The sequence below is a fragment of the Pimephales promelas genome, chromosome 19 (assembly GCF_988280905.1).
Source record: "Pimephales promelas chromosome 19, fPimPro1.hap1.1, whole genome shotgun sequence".
In the NCBI taxonomy this organism is placed as follows: domain Eukaryota; kingdom Metazoa; phylum Chordata; class Actinopteri; order Cypriniformes; family Leuciscidae; genus Pimephales; species Pimephales promelas.
The window spans coordinates 12,316,708-12,330,890 of record NC_142787.1 but is presented as its reverse complement, the minus strand read 5'-3'; the positions used below and the strand labels follow the sequence as shown (position 1 = coordinate 12,330,890).

The 14,183-nt window shown below is 41.1% G+C and overlaps 1 protein-coding gene, 1 long non-coding RNA gene and 1 other non-coding gene across 3 annotated transcripts; 2 read left to right on the top strand and 1 right to left on the bottom strand.

The window, feature by feature from the left end:
* Positions 1 to 817: 817 nt before the first annotated feature.
* On the bottom strand, positions 818 to 9,842 carry LOC148970766 (uncharacterized). The gene is made up of 3 exons (XR_016147846.1): positions 9,677 to 9,842; positions 2,483 to 2,535; positions 818 to 1,079 (listed from the first exon to the last, which is right to left on the bottom strand). It is a non-coding gene; the product is annotated as an uncharacterized LOC148970766 (long non-coding RNA).
* Positions 6,976 to 7,047, top strand: trnaq-cug (transfer RNA glutamine (anticodon CUG)). The gene has a single exon. It is a non-coding gene; the product is annotated as a tRNA-Gln (tRNA).
* A 1,924-nt stretch (positions 9,843 to 11,766) lies between the features above and the next one.
* On the top strand, positions 11,767 to 14,063 carry LOC120471252 (cyclin-dependent kinases regulatory subunit 2). The gene is made up of 3 exons (XM_039661039.2): positions 11,767 to 11,980; positions 12,251 to 12,378; positions 13,351 to 14,063. The coding sequence occupies exons 1-3, from the start codon at positions 11,922 to 11,924 to the stop codon at positions 13,389 to 13,391; spliced, it is 228 nt and encodes a 75-aa protein (XP_039516973.1). The 5' UTR covers positions 11,767 to 11,921; the 3' UTR covers positions 13,392 to 14,063.
* The last annotated feature ends 120 nt before the right edge of the window (positions 14,064 to 14,183 follow it).

Sequence of the window (14,183 nt, the reverse complement as noted above, 5' to 3'; positions counted from 1 at the left end):
GACATAAAAATAAATAAAAAACCTAGCAAATTACCTAAATGACAGCAGGGTTAAATATATTTGAATGCGTTCACCTTTCGCCCACAACTGCGTTCTAGTTTAAAATGTGCACAAATTTAAATCGCAAGACCAATACGGCTTTATCTCTTTGTTTGTCACGTTCGTTCTTCCTTACATACTACGAAACATAAATCTATCCACACGGGCACTCGAATATCCCCCCCTACAGAAGGCGAAACAAGCCAAGCTTTGCTTCTGAATGAGCTTTGTTGAATAATTAAACATCCCTCTCAAATACACAATGTCGAGATTCGATCTCACTAAAACGCCATCCGGATTCAGCAAGGATACAACCGTAAATAGTGATGTCAGATCTCCCAGCCCCATTAAAAAGCATCCAACGGGATGAAGCCCATGACATTAAGGCAGCAGAAAAGGAGCCATTCATGTAAAATGTCCAGAAGAGCTAGTGACAGGGAAGCGGCAGTCATTCACAAGCTTCTGTAACGCTGCGGCTAACGCACTGCAGTCCCTCCCAGCGTCTCGCTTTCCTGCCTGCCTGCGAATTGAAAAAAAAGAAAGAAGAAAAGACCGAGAGAGAGAGAGAGTGAGAGAGAGAGCAAGGGGTTTGTCTTCTCCACTGAGACAAAAGCAAACAAGCAAGCAAAAAACTAAAAAAAAGCGTTATAAGTGCTCCTCGCTCGATGTTGTCACGGAGATGCAGAAGAGATGCTGAGGAGAGGAAGAGAGGATGCTGAGGAGCTGTGGAGGGAAAATGTTTCGGGCTGGCTGTGAATGGAAAGGCAGACGGGCATACCGACGTTTCTGTGAATGAAGTCAGGCCTCGGCAGCTTTCTGCACGGCAATCCCTCGGGATGGATCCCGACCGGCCAATCAGGGAAGAGCAGGATGACTCATTCAGGGTAGGCTGGCTGAATAGTGGGGCAAACCACTTGAAGCACAGGTGAAGGGAGAAACCATTCTCATCCTACAGCACTGCATACTGCTCGCTGCGTCGCATCTAAACTCCTGAATCCGTGTTGTGCTCTCCTAAAATATCTCCTGGCAGGATGCGTGGCCTGTTTCGGAAAAGTATAACAACGATCAATTGCACACTCCAATAAACTGGCCCCTCCTTGTGTCCTCCTGAGTGCAAACTTTGCACATTCATATGAATGAAGGGTGATCAAAGAGCATATGCTGAACTGAATCAACTGAATTATCAGATGCATCCTGCCCGGCAGAGCCATTTACATGCAGTATGCTAGCCAAGACAGTTCTGGAAATAAAAATACAAGGCAGAAAAAACAAACAAATTAAAGGAACTGGATTTGTACATTTGTTGAAGAAAATGTTAGGATGCAAGGCTGATATGAGTGGCTGCTAGGTGTGTTTTAGTGTGTTTCACCTGTTTCATCCTCCAGCAGGTGGAATTATTAAATCTGATCACTTAGGAAAGCAACAGCACACCTCTCCTCAACAAAACGCATGATTTGAAGCACAAATAGCACCAAGTTAAATTTTACCATAATGTAATGACTTGGCATAGAGTGTAATGGTTGGGTTCCAGAAGTAAAAGCTACATTAATTTATTAACCATTAAAGACAGCCGTACTGTGAGCTACGAGGTTTTTAATCGATTGTATTTGCTTCTGTTGAAGCCGTCAGCCCACATTATTTCAGCTAAGTTTTAAAATAATCAAATTTAACAGTGGAGTTCCTGGCGATAAACTACATTACCCATGATGTACTGAAAATTCCACCAATCAGAATAATGAAAATAGCCCCGCCCACTTCTATAAAGCACTGCGAATTACGTAATCGAGTCTCCCTGCACTCTCAAAATGCTTAAATGTTTGTATATGCATATTTGGGAATAAATTTAAAATCGATTTTTTTTATACCTGTAATCAACATTTCTAAATGAGTAGTTTTATATTTTTCCATCATTTTTAATTAGATTATGCTGTTGGTAATGCTTCATGGGATTGTAGTTTTGTAGCTTTGGCAGATTTTCAAAAACTTTCTTGCTTCAAATCAAAGTGATCAACCTTCAAAGCTGGTTGGTTTGGTTCAGTTCATGGCTTATAACTCTTTATAAAAAGATTATTGTAAAATCCTGATTGGAAAAATGAATAAAAAAATTCTTACGGAACCAACCGTGCTGAAAAAGAGTGAACTAATGCACTCTATTAAAACGTAGGACAGGACTTAAATTTTAATTTTAAAATATAGAGCATTTGTTGAAATATTGTGCACTTTTTGAAGAAAAATAAGACCAAGAACATGTATTGAAAGAAAATAAAGGGGGTTTAATTACTTCATGCTGACTTTCAATATTCAATATAAAAAGCTGGTCAAAAACCTTGATTAATGAATAAGCTTCAGTTGAGCACATCTGTCTGGATCAGGATTTGATTTATATATCTGCATCACATCTATCTCTCTGAACACCACACAGGTTCTCAGGCAGTTTACTCACCGTGGAAAAGAGTTCATCGGGTTTATCTTCCTCTCATAACACAACTGAATGTCCTGAAGCATGAAAAATACAGAAGATCTATTACAAACAAATAGGAAATGAAACTGCTTCACTGTAAATGTATGTATTGCACTTTAGACATTCTACATGTTTATATTTATACATATAGAGAGAGAAGAGATAGTGGGTGGTGGACTGCGCATGTGTGTGTGTGTGTGATCTTCATAGTCGTGACTAAAGTGTGTCGGGTTCACTCCTACACATGCTCATTAAAACAGCAGGAAGTACAGAAACTAGAGGAGACAGAGACAGAGAACACAGAAGGCTTTCCAAAGTCCAAAAATCACATCACATGTCTGTTGGGACACACATCAGGTACGTCACTCTTAAACGCAGGCTAAAACAAGACCAATTTTAGCCCAGTGACTAATAGTGAGGTTTAGCGACCTAGGAGCATTTGTTTAACTACATTGTAGGCTACATTAATAATACTATGTTTGTGATCCCTACAAATTTGAATGTGCATGTCTATAACGTGTATATGTAGAACGATGTAAATACAGATGAAATAAGTAATATTCACAACGTATAGATTTGCAGAGATTCAATTTCAGTGTGACACTGCACAGCATTTAGCAGAGTGCATTCACTGCGGATGCATCCAGACACATGCGTTAGGTCCATACAGAGAGGGAGACGCTGCCTACAGGAACCTTTACTGTAACCATAGTTTCAAAGACAGCATAGCAACAGGAATGAGGTGAGGGGGCTGGCCATAGTGATTGGCAGCTCACATCCGGTGGATGCCATTGGCTGCAGTGAGTGAGAGTGTTTTCCGGTGTAGCACCGCATATTCTGGTGTACATGCCACTACATGTGTTTGCAGGAAGATGGAATTCAGGTGTTACTAGGATACCACGACATAAGATAAACATTTGTTTTTGTGCAAACAATCTATAATGCAAATGCCCTGGTGTGAGTCACTATAACTGAATCATGAACAATATTGATTCATGTTTTTTAAATTCTGCTGCATTTAGGAGCGTGAAGATGAAATGCTCATCTTAAGCAGCTGCAATGGCACAAACCTATCGACTGTAACTGTCCGGTTCCGGAAGTAAAAACTTTTCCATAAAGAAATTGATTTTGAACAATAACTTATAAACCTTTAAAGAGAGCCGTACAGTGAGCTACGAGGTTGTTAATCAATGGTATTTGCTTCTGCTGGAGCCGCCAGCCCACATTATTTCAGCTATATACAATAATCATGTTTAACAGCAGAATTCCTGGTGATAAACTACATTACCCATAATGCTGTACTGAAAATTCCACCAATCAGAGAGTCAGAAAAAGCAACATGCATCAAAATAGCTCTACCTCCGTCCCATCAACAAACCGATATTTCTAATTTATTGTGGTGCACGTGTGAACTGTATTTATAATAGTATATCCGTATGTTTGCCGAATGACTGATGTAACATTAACTTGAGTTAGCCGGTTAGCCAGAGAACGTCTCGGGTACATATGTAACCCTCGTTCCCTGAGTGAGGGAATGGAGATGTCTTGTCGTAACGAACGATATGGGATCTCGCTCAGAGGACCAATCTACTTCGAAAGTGATTAAATGAGCCAATTTCACGTTGGCATGCAATCATTGCATTCAGCTGCACTGCCTCGTCAGCACGGGTATAAATGAGCAGCTGGTGCATGATGCAATCAGTTTTTCGCCGAGGAGTTGACGACCCAGGCCCCAGTGACGGCACAACGCCCATGGCGACGGGACGTGACGTCTCCGTTCCCTCACTCAGGGAACGAGGGTTACATATGTAACCGAGACGTTCCCTATCGTTCGTTCACTCTCGACGTCTTGTCGTAACAAACAATATGGGATCCCTACCAAAGTGCCACGGCGCTGCGTGCTTCCAGCTAGAGGTCTTCACAGTGCACCCGAGACCCGTCGGCCCGGGACCCGTACGGGTTCGGGTCTATATTTTAAATGATAAGCCGGGTCCAGGTCGGGTCCGAATCTATTACTTTGGGTCCCGGGTCTGTTTAACATTGTGTGTAATAACCGTGCGATCGGAGTGCAGTCTCAAGCGCGTGTCATGTTTCTATGACAACCATAGCAGAGCTTCCGTCAAACCGCGCTTTACATTTTCTCCAATGTTTATAATAATATAAATGAACCGTCATGTTTAATCTTAAAGTTTTGGTGGTCAGATTCAGACTCAACGAAGAGCAGAGAGCACAGATATGATCAAGCTGAACAAGCAACAAGCAATCGTTATTACAGTTCAAAAGGGCAAACAGTTAAAGTTATTATGCGAGTTAACTCGAGTCAGAATGTACATGTGCAAGGTTGCATTTGTCATCCATCACCGTGACATCAAGTGGACTTTTAAAGCTGAAATCATGAGTGGATTAAGCTTGGAATTACGAGAGAAATAACATGGATAGAACTTTCTTGTCGGTGGATTGTAATGCATCACAGTCAGTCAGGTAACGTTACAAGGAAGTGAGACGACGGCTACTAAAATTAGGTAAGACAAAACGTTTTATTTTTCGCAACTCGTGTGAATTAATATGTGACAATCGGGTCCATTCGGGTTTGTCTTTCTGCTGGGTTCGGGTCCAAGTTTTGAAATGAACGACGGTCGGTTCGGTTCGGAGGAGCACATTACGGGTCTCTTCCGGTTCGGGCATGAATTTTTGGACCCGTGAAGACCTCTACTTCCAGCGCCCTGGGCAAGCCTCCTAACCCCTCTTTCCCTTCTTGGCGATGAGAAAGGGCTTACCCAGAGATTGTCATTACTGTTCTGAATAACCCCTTTATAGTGACAAATATTAGACAACGCTGGGAAAGCGTGCCCCCCCCCCCCCCCCTTCTTTTACAAAGGAGGGAACGCTGCGGAATCCACATCTTTAGAGGTATAGTGAAAGATACTGTATGGACTAGCCTTGTGAGGGCTGTGCAATACGGGGTCCCTGAATGGCTCTCACCATTCAGAGGATAACAACACTGACAGGGACGGCAGGACGAATTCTGCCAGGGTAAACACTGGCTTCAATAAGAGCTTGCCGTGGAACAAGCATGTGGAACCTGTTGAAGGTCACACATATGGGCATCCAGGCCTAGAGCAAACTCTCAAAGATACATCAGTCGTAAGCCTGGCACCGGACGCTCCGCAATGACCAGACGCCACAAGATGATTGGAGGACTCACAGGGTCTGCTAAGAGAGCTCTCTGGAGAATTCTAGTGCACTTGTGGGAGCAGCAAGGCGACACTAACCCGGGGCCCCCTCGTGTCTCTGACCGTTTTAGGCAAGAACATGGGATGCGGCCGGATCGTATTGTCTCCCATAAGCTTGTGAGCCTTCTCTGTGCAAGCCTTCCACTGGTCTAGGTATGATTCTCGCATCAACCTCTCACATGCTAAGCAAGCGCTCTACCATTTGAACTAACTCCCCTTGATGATGTGGAGAGAAGGTGTCCATCGTTCTCAAAGACAACGGCGTGGAGCGATCCCTAGCATGTGTGCAAGCAGGGGCGCAACTACCCAGTTTCAGAGGGGTATGCAGCAACAATTTTAGCGCACCCCCCCCCCCCAGAAAAATGTAATGTAAGTGTGCTGTGTAATAAGTGAGAAGGAAGAAATGAGAGCTATCAGAAAAAAATAAGTGCAAAATTGTCGTTTATTAACACAATTAAACTAGCTACTCCACCTTGATGAACCCCCCCTTCTCTAGGGGGGTTCGGGGGCATGCTCCCCCGTAAGAAAATGTTGTGTTCTGTAATGTTAAATTCAGCAGTCTGGTGCACTTTGAGAGTTCAAAATTAAAAGCTCCAACCCATATTCAGGGTGCAAATTAAACAAAGAAGCGTGATGAGAGCGTGGTGATAATAACGCCAAGGTTGCGGGTTCGATCCCTGTATGGGCTATGCTTTTGCTCTCTGCTAATCTCGAAAGTGACGTGCAGTCTCCCAGAATTCCCTTCTGGACAAACTATTGGCCAGTAGACCTGGCCGAAATAGCTCAGTTGGGAGAGGGTTAGATTGAAGATCTAAAGGTTCCTGGTTCAATTCTGGGTTTTGGCAGAGCAACCTGGTCACTGTGTTTTTGGTCGATGGCCTCCAGTTACCAAATGCCACCTACTGTCAACCTGATGCCTCATCGCTATCTGCCTTTCAAACGGCCAGGGACCAGTGAGTCGTGGTTCCATGGTGTAATAGTTAGCACTCTGGGCTTTGAATCCAGCAATCCGAGTTTAAATGTTGGTGGAACCTTTTTAGCTTGTTTTGTGGAAGGCTGGGAAAAAACAGAGCTAATGCGCAACCGCTGATGTGCCGGTGAAACGGGCACTCTAATACCCAGTCGGGATCAGGGAAACATGGGCTTAAAAAGAAAAAGCTTCACTTGCTCTTTGCTGTCGCGCTTCTAGGCTGAATTACTAAACACCTCTGCTGCTCAGTGGGAAAAAGCCACCCACACCAAGGTTCCATGGTGTAATGGTTAGCACTCTGGACTCTGAATCCAGCGATCCGAGTTCAAATCTCGGTGGGACCTGTGCTTTTGACAGGAATGTGCACAGGACCTCGTCCGAAAACAAACTTTGACAGCGCTGATTTGAATTGAGCGGTGAGGTGGTAGGCCTATTCTGTGTGGTTTACTACAATTTAGTTTACTGTATACTATTTTGTTTACTTTTTTATTATTTTACAGCAGAGACGTTAAGAAAATATACAATGTTATCATGTGAAAAGCAATACTTATAAGTATGTGAAAAGTTAACAATAGCTTTAAATACTGATACAGGCAAATTATCAGTACTGGTGCTACTCGACCTCAGTGCTGCATTTGACACTGTCGATCACGACATACTTCTTGACAGGCTGGAAAGCTGGGTGGGGCTTTCTGGGATAGTCCTAAAATGGTTCAGGTCATAATTAGAAGGGAGAGGTTATTATGTGACCATAGGAGACCATAAGCCTGAGTGGACATCCATGACTTGCGGAGTCCCTCAAGGCTTAATTCTTGCACCAATCCTGTTCAACCTGTATATGCTCCAAATGAGCCAAGAACCAAATAGCTTACCACAGCTATGCAGACGACACACAGCTCTACTTAACCCTATTGCCTATCGACTACAGCCCCATTGACTCCCTGCGTCAATGCATTGAGCACAGTTGGATGTGCCAAAACTTTCTTCAGTTAAACAAAGACAAAACTGAAGACATTTTGGAAACAAAGATAAAGTTCTCAAGGTGACTGCATTCCTTGACTCTAGGGGTCTAACAACTAAAAATCAAGTCAGGAATCTTGGTGTGTCTCTAGAGTCAGACCTTTGTTTCAATAGTTATGTCAAAGCAATAACTAAATCAGCATACTATCACCTGAAAAATATTGCTGGAATTAGATGTTTTGTTTCCACTCAAGACTTAGAGAAATGTTCATGCTTTTATCACCAGCAGGGTGGATTACTGTAATGGACTCCTCACTTACCCCTTTTCCACCAAGGCAGAGCTGGTGCTGGTTTGGAGCCAGAGCCTAGTTTCAAATCGGTTCTTTGTTTTTAGAACACGAACACCAACACCAAAGCACCAGCTCCAAACCAGTAAAAGTGGTTCTTAAGGCTGTGTGTCCACCAAAGAGTTTTTATCCAGCTGAAAACGCTAGACGCTCTGCTGAAGACGCCGTGCTTTGGGCGCTTGAGAGCGTTTTGGCAGCGCAGCGTTTTTTCCGTTGAGACGTTTCGTTGCTATGATACAGAATATCCGCAGCAGTTGAATGTTGTGACAGTTGGTCGGTGTGGTATTGGTCCCGCCCCTCCTCCACTGTGATTGGACGGCTGGGTAAAAATTGACAGTGATGAGTGCTGCGTTTTATCCAAAGTTGAACATTTTTCAACTCCCAGCAACCAGTAAAAACCGCTGGGCGCTCGGCGCTTCAGCGTGAAAAAAACGCTCAGCGCCTCGGCACGCTCATGGCGTTTAAAAAACGCGGCGCTCCCATTGAAAACAATTGAAAACATACGCCAGGCGCGTGGAAAACCGCTTTGGTGGACACACGGCCTAAGTAGCACCAAATCATTGCTGGTCTAGAAGTAAGAACCACTTACGTCAGCGGCTGGGGGCGGGGTTACCTTGACCAACAAGACGAATAGAAACTTGTGACCACCATTTTTTAAATAGCAGCTAATCATGCTAATAGCAGCTGGATTGTAATCTCTGTTAATGCAAGTTACGGCGAGCTGCACGGACGTGCTGGATTCGCCGTGTTTGGATACCGATGTTGGTTCGCAAAGCCATGAGCATAAATAGTAACGCAACAACCACCATTGTTGATGTAAGGCTTGTTCGAGATGCATCGGAGCGGCATGGACTGATTGGAGCTGTGGGAGTGTTTGGAGAGCATACGACTCCTGCTTTGAATCGAATCTTTTTCTAATGTTTTCTTGAATCACTCTCGCAGTTCGAGATTCACAGTGCCGAACCATCTCGAACAAGCCCGGTGTGTTTGTGTGTGCCGCGCTAGCATTTCTGGGCAACATGAGATGTACAGTGACGTACGATCTGGCTCTGTGATGGCTCTCTAGCCCGTGGAAAGGCAAACCGGTTCTTTGAAAGCTCGTCATTCGAACCAACTCTGTACCAGCACTAGCTCTAGCTCTGAACCAGCACCTGGTTCTTGTTGGTGGAAAAGGGGTAACTGGCCTTCCTAAAAAGACCATAAGACTGTTGCAGCTCATTCAGAACGCAGAGCAAAACCAGAACATACCAGCACATCACACCAGTCTTTACACTGGCTCCCACTGGTTACATTTAGCATTGATTTTAAAGTATTTTTACTGGTATATAAATCATTCAATGGGCTAGGACCTCAATATATTGCAGATATGCTCACTGAATATAAACCTAACAGATCACTCAGATCATTAGGATCACATAAGCTAGAAATACCAAGGGTTCACTCTAAGCACGGAGAGTCTGCTTTTATGCAGGAACAACTTCCAGAGGAGATCAGATGCTCCTACAGCTTTTTTGACTGTTTTACTGTACTTTATTTTATTTATTTATTCTAAACTGTTTTAATTATTCTCATTTGTTTTGATTATTTTAATTTCTTCTATGTAAAGCAATACCAATACCATGAATTACCATTGTGTATGAAATGTGCTAAAAAAAAATAAACTTACCTTGCCTTGCGGTGCCTTTGCAAGAAGGTTTCAAACATCTTGGAGATGTTGCTGCAGTTCTACTGGATTTAGTCTGTCTCAGTTTTTTTATTTCTTCATGTAATCACAGACAGGCTCGATGATGGAGAGATCAGATCATATTCATACTGGCTCGTGCTCGTCACTCCTTGTGCAAACAAAAATATCTCACTGGATTATTACCATTAATGCCAAAATGAATGTTTGGAAATGTAAGCTGACACACTACAGCAAAATATATAAATAACTGGCTTAAAACTATTTTTTAGAGGTTTGAAAATACTAAAGTTTTGCACAGTAGTGTATACAGACTTTTGGATGCACACGCAAAACTTTATTGTGCCCTTGAGAAACTATTCACATGCGGACAGGCTTTTTTTTTTTTGCATGCTTACAATTACACATTACAATTTTTAATTTTATATACTATAACCTAATCTATGAAGAAAAAGATTAAATATGCACATGAATTAATAGAAACATATGCCTATTTGCTCCATTTTGGCTTTTCTTGGGGTAGTACCTCTAATATCAAGGCCTAATGACCGATTTAAAGGGATAGTTCACTTTTTAATTTTTGATATGTTTTAGCTTACCTCAAGGGCATCCAAGATGTAGGTGTCTTTGTTTCCACAGTATTTTCAATTGTGACATTTTTTGGTCAAACCGTCAGTCATATAATGCAGGTCTATGGTCACCACCTCAAAGAGCATGCACAGAGAAGTCCAAATTAAACATGATTTAATGACTCGTAAATGTAAGTACACACTGATGGCCTAAGACACGAAACGAGCGGTTTGTGTGAGAAAACGAATTTCCTTCCGAAATCTCCGTGTAAACAATGCGTGACGTAGTGAAATGGGCTGATGGTGCAGTAGGTGGCTCAGTGTCCACTGTCTAAGTTTAATGGTTTCTCATGTGCACACAAAAGTCTGCATATTTTTTATTTTTGCGAGATCCTTTTAGTGTCTCAGTAAGAATGCTAAAAATATCATGAGAAGAACCCCAACATGCATATAACCTGCATTTTTGCATAATGAAAAAATGCACCATAAATTCATTCGGTACTGCAAATATTTTTCCATACTCTGCTTTCCTTTTTCCATAATATTCCAGACCTGGAAATTACTCAAATCAAATTCCATACTTTTCCAAACTACGTACTAGGAACCCTGTGGGATAGTATTTGATTTCGGGATAAAGTGTTCCTCTTATTTAAAAGTGACAGTCTGAACTGTACATGGGTAGTTGACAGGTTTTTGGTTAATTTTAATATGAAGGAGAATGAAATTTTATTTAGCATTAGCAAGTTTTCAAACCATTTAAAATCACCCTTTTGTAGCTCACTAAAATAGTCCCTTGCTGTGACAGATATTAACTTTTAGTTAGGCGTTATCTTGCAGAAGACTCTCAACTACTTAATGTTATTAACTTAATTGCAAATTATTAGTGCTGTCAAAATTAATTGCATCTATCATAAAAGTTTGTAAATATATACTGTGTAGCCTACATTCATACACAAATTTAATAATTTACAATATTTTATGTTAGAGTTTACATTTTTTGTTTCTTAAACACGCTTATTTGAGGAAGTTAGCAAATTAAATTCTAAACCCAGTATTTATATTTCATCAGTCTCAACCATCTAAACTTTTTTATTCGATTAAATGTCTTTGTTTGATAAAATTAAGATCGATAACTGCAAATGCTATGATGTAATAAACATTATGTGTTTTCATTAGACGATAGATTTTTTTTTTTTAATTGTTTTTCTTTCAACGATAGGTTAAAAAAATTACTAAACTTTTAAGGTTTTATCATGGTCTCTAACCCACGAGCATGGGTCAAAATAAATAGCACGATAATGCAGCAGTAACCTTGCACACTTTACCTTTGGCGGGTTTCTGGCAAAAAGGGGGGGAAAGCAACATTTCTATATTTACAGACGCATATTCTAATCAATTTTCACAATCTAGCAGCTTATCGCTGACCTGTATCCAGGACAACTGCCCGCCCTTTCCTTCGCCCCCGCCATTTCGACGTGGTTACGCTTGCCAAAATCACATGACCTCTCTCAGCCAATCAGAAGCGGCTCCTCCGGTTGAGTTTCGGGTTTAAAACTGTATCGGTTAAATTTGTAACAAGTTGTGAGAGTTTGCCTGAGTCCTTCTTTCACGGTTCAATAAATCCGAATATTGTCATAGCTGTCTACATTTATCAATCTAATATGGCTCATAAACAGATCTACTACTCGGATAAATACACAGATGATCACTATGAATACAGGTAAGGAGGTTTGAACTGCTTCAAGGCCTCGTTCGTTGCGGCGTTTATCTTTAAATATCATTCATTTAATTTCACATCAGTGTACTTACTCCTTGTGAATTGCTTAATAATGTTAGGTAATATATTTGAGCGGCATGTTTTAACATATACACAAAGCTACGGATATGATTGTCTGCAATGTGCTTTGAGTCTAGTGACGTCACTTTTCAGGCAGCATGTTCGTGTCATTCACGGTATTTGTTATTTGAATGTTGTCATTTGTGATGGCAGACATGTGGTGTTACCGCGAGAACTGGCCAAACAAGTGCCCAAATCTCACCTGATGTCGGAGGATGAGTGGAGGAGGCTGGGTGTGCAGCAGTCACTGGGATGGGTGCATTACATGATCCATGAACCAGGTCTGTATACAAACACATAAATTCATCAGTGCCAGAGTGTGCTCTGATCCAGAGTCAGCTGACCTTTGACCATGTGATCTCAAGATCCATTTACCCCAATTCTGTTACTTAAATTAATCTAAAGGGATAGTTCACCCTAAAATGAAAACTGTTTCATGAATTACTCACCCTCATGTCGAAGACTTTCATTCATCTTCAGAACACAAATAAATTTCTTTTGGATGAAATCTGAGAGCTTTGTGCTCCTCCATTGACAACTAGCCTAGCACTCTAGTGCTTCAATAAGTTCGTAAAGAAATTTTAAAACTAATCCATATGATTGCGAGCGGTTTAGTACAAATTTCTGAAGAGACTCGATCGGTTTATATGATGAACAGATTGAGTTTAGGCTTTTATTTACATATAAACATTCAACTAAGACATCAGTTAAATTGTGGTAAACGGAAATTCAAGCATGCACGAACGTTACGCAGCATGTTTGAGCTTTAGCAAGAACCAATGAGGTTCATTCTCATGTTACGCATCACATTTAAGCTTCAGCAAGAACCAATGAGGTTCATTCTCGTGTTATGCATCATGTTTTGAGCTTCAGAAAGAACCAATGAGGTTTGTTCTTGCACGCCAAGCAGGTTCGGTTAAGTTTCTGTTGGCTGATCAATGTTTACATGTGAATAAAATTCTAAATTCAATCTGTCCATCATTATTTAATCAAGTCTCTTAAGAGGACTAAACCGCTCAATTCATATGAATTAGTTTTATGATCTCTTTATGAACTTACTGAAGCACTAAAGGTAGTGGTCAATGGAGGGACAGAAATCTCTCCGATTTTATCAAAAAGATCTACATTTGTGTTTCGGAGATGAACGAAAGTTTAGCTTACAGGTAGAGTCTTCATTTTAGGGTGAACTATCCCTTTAAGTTTTGATCAAAATAAATGATATATGACATTTGCTTCTGTATTTATTTTTCCAGAACCGCATATTCTGCTGTTTAGAAGACCTCTACCAAAATAATGACTGTGACAAGTGTCGCCTGCTCTTCTGGAACATTCCTGTGGTTGAATGTGATATTCAGTGAATACTGGAGAACTTCACCTCGTTTCTGGACTCCTTTGACCATGATTTATGCTTGGACAGAATCAAGGGATTATGGGAATTTTTCAGTAAAAATTCAAGGGCTCTTAACTAAAAAAAGAAAAAAAGCATGTGACCCAAGTGCCTCTCTGGGTGAAGCTAAACCTTTGTGTGTTGAATAAAAGTCTGTGACGCATCATCAGTGTTTAGAAACCTAAATCAGTGTTTATATGGCTGAACTAAAGGATAATGCTGAATATTTTGGGGGATAAAAAGATGTACTGTATGCTAAAGGGAAATAATTTGTGTGTATCTAGGAAATGAAGATTCTTAGTTATTCAACGTTAATTGTCCAGGGAAGGCAAGTTTATACTTTAAAAGAGCTTTGTCGTTTAAATTACGATACAAAATTTGAACCATCTGTTAAAAAGTAGTTATAGAACAACCATAATGACAGCACTATCAGCTACTGCGCTTTGTGAAAACAGGGTTTTTACTGAGAAAAGAACAAGTTTATACCTTTTAAAACAACCTTACTCTTCAAAAAGAATAGGGTTATGACTTTTTATATTCTTGCTGCTCTTTATAATAAAATTGAAATGCCGCCTCGTACCTGTTTTCTGCGTTGTTCCTCTGCCAGCACACCTCTGCTTTCACCACACGATGGCGCCACATCGAAACTAATGCAGTGGTTCGTTTTGAATAACAATATACCAAATACAGTGATAACGC